The sequence below is a fragment of the Anser cygnoides genome, chromosome 25 (genome assembly GCF_040182565.1).
Source record: "Anser cygnoides isolate HZ-2024a breed goose chromosome 25, Taihu_goose_T2T_genome, whole genome shotgun sequence".
In the NCBI taxonomy this organism is placed as follows: Eukaryota; Metazoa; Chordata; class Aves; order Anseriformes; family Anatidae; genus Anser; species Anser cygnoides.
Genome location: NC_089897.1, coordinates 4,238,456 through 4,259,014, shown reverse-complemented (window position 1 = coordinate 4,259,014; position 20,559 = coordinate 4,238,456). Strand labels below are relative to the sequence as shown.

Genomic DNA, 20,559 nt, shown 5'->3' with positions numbered 1-20,559 from the left:
GTGGCTTTGCTTATAGTTTTCTGTGCGATACTTACAGTCTGACTTGCTTTAAGAGACAACTGTGCATTTTTACTTGCTGCTGCTGCTGAGCTTTGGATGCAAATAATCATAGCAAATAATCAATATTGCTACGGTGGACTTCTGTCTCAGTAGCATCTGTTACTGTGCTCCCTTATACAGTACCATTGACCAAACAGATCATGCAGTAGGTCCCACCAGTTAGTATTGGAAGCGTCTGTATGAGTCGTATGATGAAAGTAACAGTCCACTAAAAAAAAAACATCATTTGGATCTCTCAAAGCTCACAGTCGTCTTCTCATGAAGTTCATGTCTGTCTTCCTTTGTTCTCTTTATGGCTTGTGCTTATGACTTCTGTTTTGGGCAGCCAATTTTTTCTTGGGTCTGCCAATGTTCCACCACTCGCAAATGCGTGTTTTCAAACTGAAGTGGCCTTCTGCTTGCAGTGCTGGAGCCAGACTGGCTTCTCTGTGTCTCTTGCATGAAGCTGTCAGTTCTGCTAGTTCCTTGTGCTGTTGCTTTCTGATGTGAGTGATCAGTCCCTAAACCAGCCTCTCAATGAGCGTTTTTTCTCTGGCAGCTGTTGTCTGAATTGCCGTAATACAGCGTCTTCTGCAAGCTGGGTGGCTGGGACCTGGAGCCTGCTGCAGGCTGTCTCTGTGGCTGCGCTGTGCAGCCCGGCAGTCAATGTCCTAGTGTTAAAGCAGATGTGTCAAAATCAGATTTCAGTAAAGACAAACTGGGAAGCTTGGTCTATTTTATGGTCTTAGAACAAAATCATGCAGCATTCTGATTCAACCCCAAATGAAGTGAAACGCGTTCTTTTCAGTTGTGTTTCTGCTCTGAGATTTTGGGGTTGATGAATCCAAAAATTTTCCACCAGGTAAGTTTGCTTGTTCCTCTGTGGAATAAAAGCTCAGAGGTTCTTAGCCACCTTGTCCATGCCTATGCACGTGATCTCAAATGCAAATGCAGAAATACTGAAGAGATCTCAATTTGTCATAGGTACTATCTTGTTGATTTTATCTCTTTCTGGAAAGAATAGCTTTATCTAGAAAATCTTGGTCTTTTTTTTTTTTTCTGGAAATGTTTGCAACATTTGGTGGTCTCTGGTAACACCTGTTTGAGCCTGATGATTTATTTTTCACCTGTCTTTGATCTCTTTAGCAGGTGGTGCAATCTCAGAATTGTTATGAAGACATTCTTCCTTATCTTCCCCTGTTCTTTCCTATATTGGCACCATAATATGGAAAACAGATGAAATGCTCAGTCAGAATGGACTGACTATAATACAGCAGCCTGATTGTTCATGGATTCAGGGAGTGACTTTTATAAGAAATGAATATTGAAGAGGAAATGGCCTTCATTCTTCCTTAATTGCCTCTTCATCGAACAGTGTAAGATGCTGACTCTCAGGTCATGCAATTTGCAAAGAGACTTAATTGGACTGCCTTTGTGTTGTCATATATCACTATTTCTCAACTGAGCTGGTACCCAACACATTGCCACTCCAGAGCTTGTCAACCTTTTTTTAAAGTAATTTTTTTTGTTCCTGGATTGAAGAGTACCTAAAGTGTATGGTGTTTATTCCTGATACCATATGGCTTTGTATCCTACAGACTTCCCTTTCTTTGCTGTTCACTTTCATTTCAGCGAGTTGTAGGTCCTTCTCTGCTAGCTGCATTACCTTCTCAGCTTTTCCGTTAGTTCAGTGCGATGTCTTCTATGCTGACATGCCTAGTGAAACACTGCTACTGATTATGTGCCAGGTTCGATTTCATCTCAAGTGGATAGAGACGTAACGTGAAGAATCAAGACACCCTCTCAAGACCGCAAAAAATGAATCTTCATAGAGTGGATATTTTAGACATGAAGGATAACTCTGCTTGTGGGAAAAGCACAAAGGAAAGTAGCTGTAGATAAAATACTCGGTTTATATGCTTTCATCTAGACTGTAATATGAAAAGCTGTGTTGGCAGTTTCTTTCCGTCCTTGCAAGTGTTTTTATTCTGTTTCTTTCCTTTAAGATGTACTACCAGAAACAATTGGTTTCCTCCTTTGCTGGTGTATGCTAGCAGTTACAGAAGAAGCAGAACCAATATTTATCCTAACTGAAACTGTATTTTTTTCAGTAATCTTTCCAAGACTTAAAGATGAAATGAGTAACAATGTGATCGTGTAAAAAAAACAAAACATATGGAACTCGAATTTTTTAAACGATCTTTTGTTTTATTTCTTTTCCACTTCTGGATCAAGAATAGAAGAACGATGAATGCTCGCAGCTTCTTCCCAGCTGTACTTCAACCTTTTATTTCTTAATGACATTTGTAATGTTTTTTTTGTGGGAATGGCAAGAGACGCTTTCTCTATCCAGTACCTACAGCCTGATCCTTCTGCACTAGACCAACAGCTTGCTAAAAGAAAGCTTTCATTCCTAATGCCCCTTGTTTTGTAGTGACTTTTATGGTTCCTATGCAATTACTTCATTTTTTTCCCTAGTTGTAATTATTGAGATATCTCTATGTATTTAAATTTTCAAAGTATACTGCAGACATTAAAAGCCAAGAAGAGGAGTCGTAACGAGATGTGTTAATTTACAGTCGGAAGTGTGCAGGAGTAGCATGAGATAGAAGCATGTGAAGAGAGGAGACATTTTAAATCGGAAGGATTTTTTAAAACTGGTATTTTCATTTTCGGCTTTGGTACAGTGGTCTGCTTAATGAAATCTGTTCCCACGTGTACAGTATTAGTTTTCTTTGTTCTTTCTGCTTATAGGACAATTTACGTCTTTTCTAGAACGCTGTTATGTCAAATCCACCCAAATGTGGCGTGGCTGAGCTCACAAGCTTTCAAAGATGCACAGGCAATGGTTCTCTAGATTATTTTCAAGCATATTATTTGCCACAGACTCCAGCCTTCATTTCTGTTAAAACTTCCTTGTACAGTGTATATGTCCTTGGTTTATTTTCTTCCATCTTTTATTTTATTTTTTTTGGTATGTGTAGTTTTGTACAGTATTTGTCAGATACTGGCTTGCTGGTAGCACAAAGCAGTGATGTTAGTTTTTGTGTCTGTAAATAAAGATGTATGTTTTATTTCCTAAAGTCAATGGTTAAGTCTTGGCTTTTCCATGCTTCCTGATCGTTTTTATTGTGACAGTGGCTAGGAATCCCACAACACAGCTCTGGTGCAAATGCAAATGTGTTGTACCTTTACCACAGCTGGTGTGTTGTGTTCCTTTTGTTTAGATTTTGTTTTTTTTGTTTGTTTTTCTTTTTTTCTTTAATGTGGCATTTGGTTGCAGTAGTAAATCTCTAGTGTAATAAAAAGCGCTGTATACCTGAGTGCACCTCTGGGACAGCTGTGCTGAAAGGGGAGCTGAGCACAAAGCGTACCGCGGGTAGCCGGCGTAACTGGATGTGAAACATAACTGTATTAGATCTTCCAGAGTTATCATTTTAATAAATTAAGGGGTGTTAGAAAAAGAAGCAAGGATATTTGTTAGCAAAGCTGTTGGAGAACATGGCAATCTAACCCTTTCTGCAATCCATAATTCAATTGCTGGCAGGGAGACAATTATTATTGAACTGGCTTGACTGTAGTTCAATTACTGCATCAAAAGAAACAACTTCGACTTTTTTTCAAGGAGAACTTTAGTAGCACATTTTTCTTTTGGGACGCTTGAATACTTGGTGAATTATGTTGGGATGTTTCCTCTTTATGCGCCCTCCAGCCATGACAGCGTACAGGGGATTTTGGTTTTACAAATTCATAAACTGAACGTGGAGATTTTGGCTCTGAGATCGCTCTTTGGAGTCAGTGGCTGTACGTGACGCAGCGGATGGGGCTCAGGAGATGCCCTGAGGTCAGCGCTGTTGAATCCCAGGCAGAGCCCGTCTGTGACATCGTCACCTGGGAACGCGAGCTCACAGAGCAGCTTTGCTGAGCCCTGTGTAGAGATGGATGGCATCAGGGATACAACCCTGTTCACCTGGCCTTTGATCCCTCAGTGTGATGGCACTGAAGTCAAAATCTCGTTTTCATGGTCTTGGTCACTTGGGCATTGCCTTGGATTTTTGGGATGTGCACATGTGATAAAACCGCAGGTGCTACCTAAGTCATGATGATTTCCTCGCACTGAACAGTGCTATTTTAAAAGTTCCAATAATTATTACTTATATTGTTTTATAGCCTTATGAGAAAATTAAAATGGAACAATACAGTGGAAATTCATTAAAAGAGCATGTAAAATCTTATGGAGAAGGAGGGAGGACTTCATCTTTTTTAACTAGTCAGATAGATCCCCGTTGCCGGATAAGGCGAACTTAAACATTCTGCTCCAAGACCCAGAACTCGGGATTCATTCTGACCGACACAGCGATGTGCTGCATCTTCTTTAGCAGTGTTACACTTCAAGCCTGTCTCGTTAGAGGATATTTCCTAATGGAAGGGTTAGGTCTTAAAGATGATGCTGGTGGCATTTCAGAAATACTAAGTATGAAGGCTTACAAAGAGTGATTTATTTTATTCTTATTATTTTTTTACTGCTGAATTTATACGGCTTTAGAGAGTAGCACATCTGATTGATAACTTGACATGAAGACCTTAGGGAACGGATGCATCCTTGGGATGCTGTCTTGTGCTTTCTACCTTCCACTGGCAGTCTCCTTTCAAAAAGTCACCATCCCGGCAGAGCTGAAGTCGGTGGTAGCTAAAGTCGCTGTGAACGCCACGTCCTGCAGCGTCACCTGCGGGCTGGGCTTCAAGCTGGAGGAGATGTGCGAGATCACTCCGGCCGGAGAGAGGAGGAGCTGCACCCTGCGCAGGTCCCCCTGCCTCACCACCTGGGGCTGTGGCTTGCTCCACTTCACCGTCCCGGTGGGCAAACCGTTCGCGTTCAGCTGCCTGAGCTCGGACACGGTCGACTTCGTTAGCCGAGCCTATACCTACACGTGGAGGCTCGCCCCAGGCCTCATCACCATGAACGACGTCCTGTTCGGACCTTTCAGAAACCCCGGTTATGTCGTCCGGTTTTCCCCCACCAGGGAGTCGGACGCGGGGACTTACCGCTGTGATGTGCGGATGCTGAAGACGTTCAGGGTCATCAAGAGAGTCTACTTCGGGGTCAGAGTGATCCGAAATGACTTAGTGGATCTGAACTTTCAGAAGTCCTTGACTCACGAGCAGAAGCTAGCAGCAAACGCGGAGGAAGGAATCAAAGGAAACAACACCCACACAGAAGTGCAGCAGCAGCAACACTTCTGGCAAAGAAAATTATTTTATAAATCCCTGATAGGAATTGGAAGCGGAGTGATAGGAGTTCTCTTACTGAGAGCAGCTCTCCGCTCTTTGCAGAAGACGTTGAGAAGAAGTGATGCAGAGACATAAGCTGAGTTTTAATGCAATTGCTGTTCTCTGTCTTGTTTGTGGTAACAAATACAGCAATATTAGTATCGACGCAGCTTTTCATGGTGAGCTTGGTTAATTTGGCAGTTTGTCTGTTACCAGACTGAAGCTTAACAAAACAATTGGTAAGTTAGCACTGAAGCGTGGGTCTTAGTGGTGTAGCGCAGGCGGTGTCTCCAGGTGGGGCAGGGCTCTTGTTCCCTACGTGGTGTGAAAGGATGCATGATGTTCTCTACCCCTGGAATGGTCCAGACAGAAGTTAAGAGGACACTGAGCCACAGAAAACTGCCCGATACTCCTCTGACTAGGCTTTATTTTTACCTCTAGTTGCTTTGTTTGTTTTGTAGCTGATAACTTGGCATCCTGCTTCTGCCTTGTTATTTCTTCTGCCTTGCCCAGAACTGCGGCGATGCGGGCTGACCCAGGTGGCTGGCTTTGGTAGGTGGTGTTCTCCAGCAAGAGGCGCAAAGAAGCGAGGATGCAGCAGCTGGGCCCGGAAACGTGGTTTCCAGACTGCCTGCTGTCCCCATCAAACCCAAGCAGTCCACCCTCGGGAGCTGGGTGTGCAGGGACGAGGTGAGCCACCGCTGCCTGCTGTCTCTACAGATGTTTGTCTCCTGCCGCTGGAGCTCAGGAAACGAGTATCAAGTGAGAGCTGGGAGCTTCCACTCTCCTTTGTAGTTTAGAACAGCAAGGCAGGGAGCAGTAGGTAGCACAAGCAAATCTTCAGTTTGAGCACGGCTGCTTGGGAACATAATGGGGTGTTTTTAATCACAGCTCCGAGCTGAGCTCACTCCTAAAAATCTTTAAAGGGGGAGGAGAGGGAAGAGTTCAGTGGGCTTGTGGATCTTTCATTTTTCCTGGTGACTAATAAGGATAAAACATGCAGCAACTCAGTAGGGAGTACTGTTTCCCTCTTGGTCGCAGAATCCACTGAGGGACCTATTAAGTGCATTCTCTTTCTAGTTCCTGCCTCAATTTTAGAGTAAACAACTATATTTACTAAGTCCATTTCCTTTTTTCTATGAACTAAAGTATAGGAATGCATAGCACATCCAATTCTGTGGAAAATAATGATACAGCTCTACTATTTAAGGTCAAAGCGTACTATTTTTTTTTCTTTCTGCCAGAACAAAAAAATGCTTTAATGTCGAAAGAGTTGGGTATACAAGGAAATACCTCGTTTGCAGAGCCTCCTGTGTAAGGAAAAAAAATCAAACTGAAATGCAGTGAGCCAAATCTTCAGGTATGATTAAGTAGCTAATAAGTTTATCGAGACAATGAGCTGTGGAGCATGGGGCTGCCTGGCCGTGTCTGAGTGGAGAAGCAAGCCCACGATCCGGCTTGAGTTCTCAGTTTGTAGCTCTGCCAAGCTCCCTGCTTCTGTGGGAGGACTTCAGTGGGCACAACCGCTGCAGAAGTCTGTAAACATGAAGGGAGCCATTCAGCAGGGACAGAAGGTGCCTCTCTTTTTAGTAGCTTGGCTCTGGGGGGCACGTGGGAGCCCTTGGGAAGATGCCCGGTCCCCTCCTGCCATCTGGGGTGACCCTCGGGGAAGGCACGGGAGGGTTGCTACACCGCTGGGACAGACAGCAAGGGGCTGTATGAAAACATACAGCAGAACATCTAGCAACCTGTTCCTAAGGCTCAGAAGCTCCTGGATGGTGATCCAGTTGTCCAAGATTTTCTTGCTTCTGTTCGTCATCGGTTTCCTCCGACTCAGCCCTACAATACTGAAGTTTTTTCTGTGCTCGGCGCTGGCTTTGTCCTCGCTCCGCTGTTCCTTCTGGCTCTGCAACTCGTTCCTCTGTTTCTGTTCCCTGGCCAGAAGCACGCGCTGCTCTCTCTGAGCCTTCCTCCAGGATTTCCGAGTCTCGAGCTCGCTGGGGGTGTCCTCATCTGTGGTCAGCCCGCTGCCTTCTTCTGTGCCTCTCCAGGCCCTGTCCTTTTAGTAGCTGTTCTTGCGTTGCTTCTGCGAGGACCGCTCGCTCCCTTCGGCAGCCTCCGTCTGTTCCCGTTAGCCCTGCTTTGCCTTCTGGGCTTTCTCTGCAGCTCTCTGCATTTGCTGACTCTCCGGCCGGGTCGCCGAGGCGCTCTGCAGCAGCCGTGTCCTGCAGCAAGCTGATGGGGCTCCTGTAGCGATGCGCCTGACGAGGAGTTTTAAGCTCCTTGGGGCCATCAGGGATGCTTGGTGGTGGGCACACACCTCTGGCTGGTTCTGCTCCTTGGTTCTCACTGGGCACGTAACTGGATTCCTCATCGCTGTTGCAGTCCTGCGGCAGCAAGTCATCAAAGAAAGCCCTGCAGGGAAACCAAACAGATACACAGGTTCCTCCCCAGCCAGTGAGAGGGGCTGGGGCTGTGCTGGGGGTGCTGAGGGTTACCTGTACACGTATTTTTTAACTGAATGGCCAAAGCACAGAACCAGGACCTAGGCAGCAGCTAGCTCAGGCTGCTTTAAAGTCAGTAGCTGCTGCTATTAGAAATCGGGTTTGGAGAAGTGTGGGTTGATGATGTGCTTTGCATGCTATGGCACTGCTGCTTTTTAGGGGGCGTTTCTCTATCTCCAGTAACACGTACATACCAGTCCAGTCAGAGATCTAAACGTGATTTGCTGCAGTTTTGTTCCATGTGGCATTGCTCATCCCCTGCTCCAAAGTCCGTCTGGGTTGCGGCATGAGATGTTTGGGGGAAGCTTGTGGGCAGGCTTCTCTTTGTGCATTTCTACTGTAGCGTGGTCTCCAGCGCTCTGGACTCTCTCTAGGACCTCCTGTAAGCTGGCTCTGGAGGCATCTTTCCCAGTGACCTGGTTAGAAGGGCAGCAGATTGCAACGAGTCCCTTCGATACTCACTGATTTATGGTTTTCAATGTAGAATTCCTCCTCCCTGGCAGAGCTCCCCCATCCCTGAAGCTGGTGGCTCTCCTGCTCAGCAACATCTCCCTAATTCGGGGAACAGATCGAGGTAGTTGGGCTTTTACTCGCTTCCTCATTCTGCTGCAGAGATAAGAGATGAAATCGTATCTTTGCATCTCAAGTGTGCTCATAAGATCAATGTGAAAAAATTATTACAACGAACTCCATGATTTGCACTGATCTACTGTTAAACTTCCCTGTTGATACCTGCTGTAGGTTAACCGGTTTCTTTTATCTTAAAATGTATTTCGTGTCAGCTGAAGTAAAAATACGGCAAGCCGCTTCCAAGCAGGGTGAAATGCGTTGACTCAGATTTAACACCACCGTTTGAGCTGGCTCCGCGTACAAGCGAGACCTGGATTTTGGCTCTTCTCGTTGTGCCGTCTTCTCACCCCCAAGGAATTCTCTTTCCCAAACCTGTAAAAAGCAGCAGCAGCAGCAACCTGCCCGCTGTACACTCATGCTTCAGACACCCTGGGGAGCCTGGCTGCATTCATCCAGTCTGGATCTCTCCTGTCGATGGCTTTCTTGGTGGCGGGGGCCCATGGCTCGCATCCCTAGATATGCAAAGGGCCCCTTGCACCCTTTTAAATACATCTGGGCAAGAATACAAACAGTTAATAAAAACTGAAGCGGGCACCTTCTCTAAACATGATTTAGAGAGCTCTTTTTGCTTACTAAATAGGAAGAAATGGGTAACAACTTTGTAAGTTGGGGATGCTCGTGGTAGGAGAGAGGAGGCTGTTGGGTCCCCTCAGTGCGGAAGAGCCCCGTGTAGCAGGAACAGGCTTGTGCTCGGTTCGGGAGCTAATGGTTAAAGCCAACAAAGAGAAGCTGACCCCTCTGGAAGGGTCTCCTTGCGCTTTGTAATGTAAATGCGGGGCTTGCGTCCTGTGGGCAGCTGTGTTTTAGAAATGCAGAGAGATTACATGAAAGGTCCAGGACAATCCATTTTCTCACTGCTTAGCTGAGGAGGTCAGAGTGGGAGCCCAAAGGGTCCTTCATCTTTTTATTGCATCCTTCCTTTTTTTTTTTTTTTTGGCCAAGGGGAGCAGGGAAGATGAATGTATTTTTTTAAGTTGATTTAAAGATGGAAGGCAGTGATGGAGAGTGCGGCTCCAGCATCAGAAAGGGTGGAATGAGGCCTTTTCCTGATGTGGCTGCTGTTTGAAATTGTACTTTGTCTATGCTTTTGCATTTTACAACAATCTGAAGTGGTTTTCCTAATGTTTGCTTTAGCAGGTCTGCTGGGGGATGGAGAGGAAGGAAGGGAGAGCAGGCTGTGCTGTGGGGGTAAGGGGTTACAGAGGGGGAAAGGGGAGCTCAGATGGACAGGGAGGAAGCAGCTGAAGCAAGGGCCCTTTGAAACAACACTCTCTCCTCCTCCCTACGTGTCTTTCTGTCTTCTCCCATGCTCTGCACGTTTTCTGAGTCACCAAATCTGTTCTTCCCAAAGTAACTGTCTGAATTGTAGAAAAATGTCTTTCCCTGCCCTGACTTTGTAATACAGTGCCCGAACTTCTTCCTCCACCATTTCAGCAATTGCTTGTCTGCCTCACCTGGAGGAGAGGGCTGCAGAGGCTGCATGCGAACCAAACCCTCCTTGCTGCCAGTTCCCAGCCAGAGATTTTTTTGTGGTACAGACTTCTGCTGCCTGCTGATGGTCCTAGGTATTAGGAAGCAATTAGTATTGTACATACTAAAGCCAGACAGATTGTGTGAGGGAGGAAGTCAATTTGCTAATGGAATTAGCACTTGGAAAGAACGAGGTAATAACAGAATGGTGAGGCATAGGCAGCTGTTTAAACTGCTGTTAGCTACTGAAGCTTATCTAAATTGAATAACTAGATTGCCCTAACTGCTGGAATTTGAATGGCAGCAAAGAGAAAAACAACCCCCATATGCTGCTTTTACACCAAGGCAATGTCTGGGCTCCCGTTCTCTGCACGCTGATCTCTGGTACTTCTCCTCTGTGGTCCTGCAGTTGCCTGCAGCAGTTCAGTGATCTGCTGGGATGCAGCTCTCAGACTTCAGGTGTCACAGAAAGGCAGCGAACTATTTCCCCTCGGTATTTCTGCCTACAAAAACCCCTCTGCTGGGCCCGGGCCTGCCCAAATCCCATAGCAAGGGCTGTCCTCGCAGCGGCTGCAGCCGTAATGCCTGCGAGCTGTGCGGGGAGCGTTTCTGTAAACACACAGGTGCTCCTAGAAAAACCAGGGGTGGTTCTTAAATGCAGCTGGTGGTGGGGTTACAGCGTGCAGCTCGGTCTGGCTCCGTGGGAAGAGCTGGGACGGGTGGGTGTAAGTGGTGCTCACAGCACCCTTCAGCCAGCATCGGTGCGGCACGGCGTGCTCGCGTTGCCGAAGGACCCTCCTGTTCGGGACCCTCCTGTTCGGGACCCTCCAGCTCGTCAGGGCGGACACATTTCTGCTCAGCTGCGTGACGCGCGGTGGCATTTAATGATGGCTCTTGAGAAAGCAGAAGTGCCCTCGCAGAGGACGGAGCGGGGAGCGATTCATCTCCGTCCTGGCCGCTCCCTGCTGGGTGCTTTAATGACGCTTCCCTGCCCTTTACAAAGCCCCTTTGCTGCCGAACTCCCAGAGCTAATTACGGGGCTCCAGCGCCGAGCGCCTCGCCCGCGGCTCCGCGCAGCACGGGGCAGAGGGGCAGGAGCCTGCGAGGGGCCGGAGCGCAGCTGAGCCCGGCCTCCTGGGGCCTCATCCTGCCCTCCCTGCGATCGCCTTGTTATGTGGCACCTCCCCCTGGGGCAGCTGGGGCTCCTTGGAAAAGAAGGGGCTGCTCTGCACCATCCTCCTCGCCGTACTCCCTACCGTCTTCCCCTTCTTCCTCCTCGCCACCCCTTGGGGCTCGCAGTGGCTCCCGGCCGCCCATCCTGCTGCAGCCGTCGTGCGCCCGGCGGTGCTGTGGGGAGAGCTGGTGCTGGAGGGGGCTCTGGGTCTGCCTGGGGCTGGGCAGTAACGGTGCTCTCTCGACAGCCTCGGAAATCCTTGGAGCTGGCAGCCTACAAGCCAGCTTCGGGGGAGCAGTTGGGGTTATTTACGGTGTTTTTGCTGAAGGGGGCCCTTCTGCCTTTGTTCCAAAGATGAGACTTGGATCTGCGGCGCTTTACTCTGAAGTGTATTCCTTGTCTTTTTTTGTGAGCTGTTTTGTAGGGTTATAGCCTGTAAATGGAAATGGTTAAATGTGGTAATTGCTTTACAGGCTGCATAAAAGCAAATGCGTCCCGGATGGGCTGAGGGAAGGGGTTTGGGTGATATCTCCTATGGCTGGTGCTGCTGAGCCCCCTTCTCCCCTGTCCACTCCTCAGCACAACTCCAGCGGGGACCGCAGGCCTGCGCCTCGCACGGCTGCTCCGGTTGATCTCTTGGCACCCTTCCTGAAGGTGGAAGGAAGCTAATGGATTTTTTTAAGGCCAGAAGGGATGACTGTGATGAATTAATCTGACATAACGTAGACCAGGTGATTTCATGCAGTGCCTCCTGCAATGATGGAAATTATTTTCGGTAATGTAAGTGAACCTTTGTGAGCCTGCTAGCTCGTGGCTGATCTCGTGGATATCTTTCCTGGAAGATCTCCAGTCTTGGTGTAAAGGCTGCTATTGATGATGAAGCTCTTTTGGCAAGTTATTTCGAAAATCAATTACCCTTTTTGCTAATAAGCTGCATGGGATTTCTGACTTGAGTTTTCCAGCGTGACTTTCTAGCCGTTGGAATACAGCCAGGTAAAGCACGTTACGTTGATGTATTTAACCAGACCCTCAGTAACCTCAGTTCCTTGCCCCAAGGACAGTCTCTCCTCTTTCCATTAGTTATCATTGTCACGGGATAGAGTTAGAGTTTACTGTATCTTAATTGAATTAACTTTTGCTGAGGAGTTCAGCTCCACATGGATGGGGTCTCGCTGGGCTCCTTGTTTGTATGAGTGCGTGCAATGGGCAGTCAGGAAAATACTCCAGGGCCGGGGGGACTCCTGAGCAAGCGAGGTACCCGACGCATTTACAGCTGGACACAAGCACTCCAGACTCCAGGAGTTGTCTAAAGTCTCTGAAGGTCTTTATTTATGAACTGCGTGCTACCGTAGCCAATAAATAACCATAATTACAGTAAATACAGTATGCTTACAGTGTTCCCCCTTTGTTTTTTCTTAAAAAAATAGCGTACAACAAAGTTACGGAGAAGAAAACTGCCTTGTCCGTGTTTAGTGGCGTTGGATTAAAATATTCCCAGCAGAGGGCTCGTGCGGATGGGGGAGAGCTTTGCACGTTCAGAGCAGGTCAGGTTGCGAACCCCCAGGCATTAACTGACGTGGGTGAAGGCATGAAAGGCGTGGAGCATCTCCCGTTCCCGGCACAACGTTTAAGTCTATCCTGATCTACATCTGAGCTGTTCCTGATTCAAACCCACATAGCCCAGTGCTGAATTTAGCCCAGACAACCTAAAGCCACGAATGCAACGCTCAGTCTGTGACTTCAGTAGCATCAGGTAGATTATTGTGTGTTAAATACAAATAAATCAGAACCGTTTAGCTCCGCTCGTTTGGGAGTCTCAGAACGCTTCACCCGTGTTGCTTACTCCTCGCAGCATCCTCGTGAGGTTGGTTTTGCTGCCAAGAAGTAAGGCGGACCCTGTGAAATGAGATGACTTCCCTTAGTGAGCCATCACAGTGCTGAGAGCAGAAAGCAGGCACTTAACTCATCCCTGTAAGTTAATCCCTAAAGTAAATGCTCAGAGCAATTACATGTGGGGGATTCTTAATGAGACAGGAAATTGATTTGCAGCTTAATGCGACGGTGTAAACCCAATGAACTCAGTTAAGATGTTGAAATCTAAGTTTTCTCCCCTGGCTCTGAACACCTTTCCTTTCTCTCCTTTTAACTCCTGTGCTGCGTTTTAGGAAGCTCTAACTGGTGTCGCGGGAAGTTTTTCGCATCTTTTTCTCCTTTTGGTGGCTTTGGTTAGGCTTTACATTTAGGGTTTTTTTACAGCCTGGATAAGGTTATATTCTATAAGTTTAACTAGGTACAGCCGCTGCCTTGGCTGTGCCTTGCTAAATGGCTAGGTGTGTGCGCGGATCCTTCTCTGAATGTCGCCTAACCCCTGATAAGTAAACCAGAAAAACATTTTGTCAGAACGTGGTTGTGTCTATGTACAAAAACTGCGCTGTCTGGTCTGGAGGGGGGGGCAGGTAGCCTGCAACTGCCCTGGCCTGAATTTGGCCTCTCCCTGCAGGTGGAAAACCTTCACTGTCCCCTGCCGCCCCTGTCCTTCAGCCAGCGTGTGCCCCCGTGCTCACCTGCAGCGCTTTGTGGCATGCTGCTGTCTTGTCTTTGGAGTATCAGCAAATCCCTCCAGCGTCCGTGGGGCAGAGACTGCCCTGTGACCACGCACATTTTTTTCAGAGTTTCTTTGTGATAATGCACGGGAAGCACTGGTGTCAGCTGGGCAGTGGCTGGCCGGGTTAGGCAGTGGCCAGCTATGGCCAGCGCAGACACAAGGGCACGTTTGCCCCAGGGACTTGGCAGCGGCTGTCCCACCTTGCTGAAATGTTCCTGGTGCCCGAGCTGGTCGGTTTAAATCAGCTCTGACACCCTCCGTGAGCTCCGATCTGATCGCACCTGTGGCAGGGGCGTGAATACACAGAAACGTGCAAACTGCAAAGAACTTGCAGATGTGTGGTGACCTGCTCGTGCCTTGCTCTTCGGGAAGGGAAACTGAGGCAGCAAGTGGTGAGAGAACTGCTTGGAGCAGTGGATGGAGAACAGAGCGTCAGAGCTGGTGTTAGAGCAGGTGGTTGGAATGCGCTTGTGGCTGTCTCTAGGTCATACCTTTTTGCTTCTGTGTGTGATCCTTAAAACACTGCAAAAACTAATCAGCATTTTGGTTTCAAATGCGTACTGAGGAAGCAGTCTGTACTTACCTTTTCAAAAAAGAGGCGTAGTTGAATCCAATTTGAGAACCTTTAACTTTGAAGGGGACCTACGTATCACTTAAAGGCTTCAGGTAATACTGTTCCATGAATTTACATCCTAGAATATAATCAGCCCATTTGCAACGTAGGGCGGTGCTAACTGCAACATTTGAAATCCAACTCATGAAGCTTTTCACTTATATAATGTGCCTGTGTTCTAATTTAACAAATAAACGTATGGAAGATGTATTCACCTTCCCGGGGAAATGGTGCAGGTAGCTGCTATTTCAAACCCCGTGGCACTGCGGCATTTCGATACTGTTTTCACCACGCTATAAATCATCTTGTTTTCCAACACCGTAAAGTTAAATATACCAGGCATAGTCACCAGTATTGCCGGAAACACCTGGTGAGACCAGGTCCGTGTAAGAGACATCGCACAGCCCGTGCGGTTACACCTAGGCTGATGCTGAACCTCCGTCCTTGAATTTCATGGCAGTATTTAGCTTTGCTTTGCTGACTCGCGTGAGTTTGTCCGTCCGGGCACGTTCGTTTGCCCTGCAGGTGCCAAGCGTGCGCCTCCTGAGGGTGCCTAGCCGTGCCCGTGGGTAAGCAGGCGGCGCGGTGGGGCGTCACAGCTGCTCTCGCAGAGTCTGTGCCCGAAACCGGCGTGGACCTTCTGGCTGCGGCCGTGCACCAAAGCAGCTCCTCCAGCTCGGCGATTCCTCCCGAGGAGCACAGCAGATGTCTTTGGGATGAGGGCTTTGATTCTGGTCCCAGCCGGCAGTGCTGGGCGCTCCGCAGGATCCACCCGGAGTGCCTCCAGCCCCTGCATCTCGGTGCGGTGAAGACCCTTTGGGCGCGTCACTTCATTTTTCTTCTTTCATTTGCTGTTCTCCCAAACCGGGCCTGTCCTCTGCAGGGCTGCTGGGGGAATCATTCTGCAGTGCTTTGGAGCTCTGTAGGTCCAGTTAGATTATGCCTCCTAAATATTTTCCTCGTGGCTACCACTAGTACTGCATATCAATCAAGCCCTAATTTGCTTTGCTTTTGAGCTAACACTGGATTCCTAATTCTCCTTTCGTCCCATCTTTTGTGGAAGAAAGGTTGAAAGCCCAGCAGGATGGACGGAGGTGGTAACAAAAATGCGGAATTAACAACGTAAAATACTTTGCCAACAAATAAAAGCTTCCAAACGTCAATAGAAATATTTTAAAGTCTTCAAGAACTTAGATCATACAAAAATATAATTTATATTTAGCAGTTGTCCTTAAAGAAGTGTTTGAACCTGCCAGAGGGAGCGAGGGGGTTCCTGATGGAGAGCTGCAGAGCAAGGTGGAAGCCGTGGGCAGGCTCGGGGGGTGGAGGGTCCCTGCCTTCACTGCCTGCCTCAGCCCATCACGGCTTTTGGGTTTTTGGGCGTTATTCAAGGCATCGTCTATATGGGAAACTGAAGCGCCCTTTCTTTTTGCTGTAGCTGTCCTCTAAATGTTTATTCTACTTAAGTTTAGTTTTTCCTTGCTTGTTTCTTAAAACATTTCTCCCTAAGCACCTAGGGACCTACCTTCCTCCTCGCACCTTGCTGTTGGCGCTGCACACCCCGACCCTCCCGGAGCGTTTACCTTCTCACTTCCAGGGTAGGCCAGACACGACAAAACTGTAATGGGATGCTGGGGGTATATGCAGTAGGGCTAGCTCCTCGGGGAGGCCAGGGATTTACGTGTGTAATCTCTTAACTGCTCCCTAAAGCCTAGGACACGTTAGGTTTGAAATGATCAGCTGGAGCAAGGAATTGGCAGCTAGTGTAGGAGCTGCATGTCAGGCCCTCCCCGTAGTGTGGGATTTTAACAGGCAACAACAATTTCCAGCCATTTCAGTTTAGCGGGGCACCCCAACAACCCTGTACAGCTTGGGGGTGTCAGTCCCCCCACGTACGTTCACTGTGCGAGCTTGGACCTGGCAGCCAGGTGACTTATCCAGGCTGGAGCTCCAGATTTTCTGTGTTGCCTCAGCGATGGCTTGAGTCTCCAGCTCCCGGTTACATTATGCGATATTCTTTCCTCTTCCTTCTTTAAGATCCTCTCTGTATTGAAATTAAATACGTTGAAATCTTCTGTACCGGGCAGATCTGTCTCTCCAAACTGTTGGATGCTGGAAAAGTGTGTCTTTGACTTACCCCTTCTCCTCCCCAAACAAAAAGGAAAGAAGCAAACAACAGAACAAAAACACCCCCAAAACCACGTGGGATATGGATAACATTGAGCATTGCACCTCACAGCATGGCAGTTGGTACAAACAGTAAGCTGGGGCTGCAAGTTAACACCAGTGGCATAAAAAAAGATTTTCACAATCTAACCTCTGTGTTCACCCATCTCCTCAGGATGGGGCAGAGATCGATTTCTCTTGTGGCTTTATCTCCTTGGGCTGGTTGCTGCAGAATTTGGCTCCTATTACAGGGGAAATAATCCCATCCCCGAATTCATTAGAAATGGCTGTGATTGGGATTGGTGTGGAACATGCTGAAATCCTGAAATTCACTTTGAAATCCTCAGTCCCCGTCCTCCCCTTCCCCTCCCACAAATACACTGTATGTATTAAAAAAAAAAAAGTCAAGTTTAGCAGTCTGAGTATTTTAGTACATGGCTTCATAAGGCAGAAAACCTACTCGATACAGTGTATGGGGCAGTTGGCTGTCAGAATTCACGTAGAATTCCTTGTTTTACTCAGTTCTTTAAAAAAACTTTGCTTGGTTAAAGACCCATGTCTTGTATGAAATCTTGTGTTCTTCCAAAGAAAAAAAAAAGCCGTTTCGTTTCTTCCTCCCTTAAAACATCGTTGTCAAATCCTTTCTCTGTGAAGCTGCTGTGACACAGACGAAGTTGCAGCAGCCAAATATTGAGCAGTTCCCCGCTGCCTTGGGAGGAAGCGTGTCCGGGAGTCCTCGGCTGCGCTGGCCACCATCAGAGCTCCAGGTAGCCGATCAGGGCCAGCATTACGAGCGAGTTGGTGACGATGACAGCGTGCGGCACCGGCCTCGTCACGGAGTCCTCCACCATCATACTCGTCCCTGAAAGGAAGGGAGCAGGGAAGGAGCAACCGTGTGGTTGCACTGCCCCAAAGCTGGGCCTGGGCTGAGACGGGGGCCCAGAAGCGGAGTGAGGAGTTCACTCTTAGGCAGTGTGATTTGGGTGGGAGTGGGGGACCTGAGGGCTTTAGCTGCAAATAATGAACGTGGGGTCAGGCCAGACTAAAAGGTTGCTCAGGGAGTCTGGAGGGAGGTTACTTGGTGCAGTGCTGGGGAGGGGTACTTCAGAAGTTCCTTTAATCAAACAAAAGGGAACCGCAGACCGGTTCCAGAGATTTGACATAAAACACCAGGGCAAGGTGTTCCCTGGGCTCCTGGAAGGGAAAGGGGGATTTAAAAACATTATTGTGCTACTGCGCTGCGTTGGCCGTGGAGGGCAGGAGCGGTGACAAAGTCATCGCTTGTCAAAGAGCCGTGGCAGGAGATCATCGTCTACAGGCAGGCAGTCCTGCAGACGAACTGGGCTTGTTTTTTGGTGGTCTGTGACGCGCCCTGTAAGCAGCATTTGTGCACGGGGTGCGTGTGGTCAGAGAAGCGTACGTACCACTGTTCCGGAGGATGTGAACTTCGGCGGGGACCCCGTCTCCCCCGGGCCCCGTCACCCGGATCTGCACAAAGGCGTGAGTGAAGTCTTCAGGGACCGGGATGTCGATCCGGCTCTTGCTGGCCAGGTACAGCGTGGGAGCGGAGTGGGAATCCTGCCGGTAGAGCATCTGTTGGGAGAAGCGAGTCTGAGTTTGTGTTCACCGCGATTCCCTCGGGGCCACGTGTAAGAGGCCAGCTGCGTGCTGCAGTACCTTGTACCCCGTAACTGCAGACTCGTCCGCGTGTGCCACCACGGGGTCCCACTTGATGCTGACCGTAGACCCCGAAAAAGTCCAGGAGATGTTGCCAGGTGGCCTCCTCGGTGCTAAGAGAGACAAAACGAGACAGATTCAGCAAGGCAGAGGGTGTGGAGGAGGTTGTGCTGTCCGTGTGAATCTCCTGGGACTCTAATTGATAAGGCTGGTGGCACCACCCTGGTTGGTGTAATGGGAAGTATCCTAGCAAACAGCACAATGTTCTTTCAGAAGAGAAGGAAAAACATGGTATATGTATTTTTTTGCAGGTGCTATTGGTAACAAATGATGTTTTCTCCCTGCAGGGCTCAAGGTATTTCTTTATGACTGTGACTCTGAGCACGGGTCTTTTCAAATAAGCGGTGCGCAGACCACAAGGCAGATCCGAGGACATTCAGGGAACTGTTTTATTGACTAGCTGAAATGGCTTTAGGGCACCGAGAGGTAAAAGCTAATCGATTTGCTGATCACTGGGGGTCCACTGGAGGAAACGGCTGCCCGGGGGAGTAGGATGCTCGGGCCGGAGGTGGTCGGGGCTCACTCACGTGGCTTCGTGGTCGTGACGTTGGTAGAGGGGCTGGGGGGCCCGGTCCCAGCGCGGTTGTAAGCTCTGACCGAGACGTGGTATTTCGTGTTGGGGTTTAGGCCAGTTACGTGAGCTGATGTGACCAGCCCGGCTGTTCGCACTCTGTCAGCTGCCTCCTCCTTGTCGCCATCCTTCCAGTACCGGATCTAAATAGAAAAGTGTTCAGGAAGGGAAGAGGCATCTGCAAATGGTATTTGTTTCTGAGCATTTCACCTAGCGTGTGCCCAGCAATAAGGTTACAGCCTGTGAGCAGAGGCAGGTACTCTTAGGAGTACTAGCAGTGGCCCCATAAGAGCCTCATGCTGTCGTTATCCCCCATCTTTGGAAACAAAATGGTGTTTCCTTTCATCTTGCTTAGCCTAGGGGAATTTCCCTTGCTGGGCTCTCCCTGTGCTTTTCAGCATCCCTCGTTCCCACGGCAGTCTCGCACCTCGTAGCCCAAAAGCACGCCGGTCATGTCTCCCTGCTCCACGGGCTCCCAGGACACGTCCATTTCCGAGGACAGAACAGCCTTGGCCGTAACTCTGAACGGAGCCACTTTCGGTTCTGGAAAAGACACAAAAAGGGAATAAAATCCTCCTTCCACCTCAGGGCAGCGTATTCACTGTACTTGAACGGAGGGATTCGCCTGCAGCACCGATAACTCGCAGCCTGACAGCTGGCACTATGTGTGCGGAGCAAAGAACAGGGAAGGGATTTAGGGACTTAGTAGGTCAAGGAGACCCACAGCTGCAGGCTGTGAAGATCTCTGTCTGCTCTCGGTGTACAGTCAGGGGTGTGCTGAGGGAAACATCTATCTGGGTACTTGAAGCACAAGATAAAGTCTACGCTTTGCTACCGGCTGCTCTTTGAGCAAAAGAAGCCTCTCCCACCGGTGAGCTCCGACACCGTGGCTGATCGGGCGAAGCACCGTGAGTTCAGAGCCTCTGCAGCCCTCCTTACCTTCTTCTGCGGAGTACACGATGGCAGTGAGGCTCTCTGGGCCCTCTCCTTTCCTGTTGTATGCTTTGATCTTCACTTCGAAGGGGGTGTAGGGCCCGATGCTCTCGTTGCGGTACACGTAGTGCAGAGACTCCGCGTGAGGCACCCGTGCGGTGAGCCACCCCTGGGTGCCCTTCTTGCGAAATGACAAGATGTAGCCGAAGCCGTCCCCGTTCTGGTAGTCCCGTAGCGTGGGCTGCGAGGGGTCGGAAAGAGAAAGGAGCATGGAAAGGGGCTGGGCACTCGCTTACACCCACCGTGAGCAAAGCCGCTCCGGTGGCTGTGCGCATCCCATTCAAACGGGCAAGACTTTGGGACTGCCACTACACACAGTGTTTGGCACGACCGCACGTGGCAGTTGTGTTGCAGCACTGATTTCCCCAGAGAAGTGGCTCGTGCTCCTCCCCCTGGCCCTGTCCCAGCCTCCGAGGCTGGAGCGGTGCTGACTTACCGTCCAGTTGATGATAAGCTCGTTGGGAGCCCCTCCGCCGCCGCCGAGCCCAGATGGTGCCACAGTGGGTGCTGTCACGGCCCCAAACAAAAGCAGACAGCGCAGGTTGGGTGAAGAAAGGAGAGTGGGGAAGAGGAGCACAAAGACAGGGAGCAGCCAGGCTTTGACAGCTCATTAGAAAAGTGCTGGTCTCCGTTTTTAGCTGTAAGGATTTCAGATGTCTGTGGCAATGAGGTCTCGAACACTGGCTAGTCCCTGGCATGCTTATTTGTGGGCAGCATTTCTAAGAGGGGATGAGAATCAAGCTCAAAGCAGGAGTATGTGGGAGAGCTTAAATTAGAATGGAGCTA

The 20,559-nt window shown here is 49.0% G+C and overlaps 3 protein-coding genes across 8 annotated transcripts in view; 2 read left to right on the top strand and 1 right to left on the bottom strand.

Annotated features, from left to right (window-relative positions):
• RBBP5 (RB binding protein 5, histone lysine methyltransferase complex subunit) overlaps nt 1-20,559 on the top strand; it is a 91,994-nt gene that overhangs the window by 8,652 nt on the left and 62,783 nt on the right. For 2 of the 5 annotated variants that reach the window (XM_048070867.2, XM_048070864.2), the window contains exon 14: nt 1,189-3,127. The exons of 1 other annotated variant lie outside the window; for it this stretch is intronic. In XM_048070867.2, coding sequence (XP_047926824.1) covers nt 1,189-1,214 — 26 coding nt within the window. In that variant the 3' untranslated portion in view covers nt 1,215-3,127. Of the gene's footprint in view, nt 1-1,185; nt 3,128-20,559 lie in introns of those variants that run through there. 2 more of the 5 variants (XM_048070866.2, XM_048070863.2) reach the window with 1 other exon arrangement.
• Nucleotides 3,320-5,472, top strand: TMEM81 (transmembrane protein 81). The gene has a single exon (XM_048070869.2). It carries the CDS (start codon nt 4,615-4,617, stop codon nt 5,404-5,406), a length of 792 nt encoding a protein of 263 aa, XP_047926826.2. The 5' UTR covers nt 3,320-4,614; the 3' UTR covers nt 5,407-5,472.
• The window catches only part of CNTN2 (contactin 2), a 28,318-nt gene continuing 22,214 nt past the window's right edge, over nt 14,456-20,559 (bottom strand). For both annotated transcript variants that reach the window (XM_013189644.3, XM_048070862.2), the window contains exons 17-23: nt 20,210-20,280; nt 19,720-19,954; nt 19,208-19,323; nt 18,737-18,923; nt 18,150-18,262; nt 17,897-18,065; nt 14,456-17,334 (exon numbers count right to left, since the gene is read on the bottom strand). In XM_013189644.3, the coding sequence (XP_013045098.3) occupies nt 17,228-17,334; nt 17,897-18,065; nt 18,150-18,262; nt 18,737-18,923; nt 19,208-19,323; nt 19,720-19,954; nt 20,210-20,280 (998 nt within the window). In that variant the 3' untranslated portion in view covers nt 14,456-17,227. The remainder of the gene's footprint in view (nt 17,335-17,896; nt 18,066-18,149; nt 18,263-18,736; nt 18,924-19,207; nt 19,324-19,719; nt 19,955-20,209; nt 20,281-20,559) is intronic.

What these genes read in the sequence shown, in the direction of transcription:
- TMEM81 (XM_048070869.2), top strand. Translation starts at nt 4,615, where the DNA reads ATGAAGACCTTAGGGAACGGATGCATCCTTGGGATGCTGTCTTGTGCT.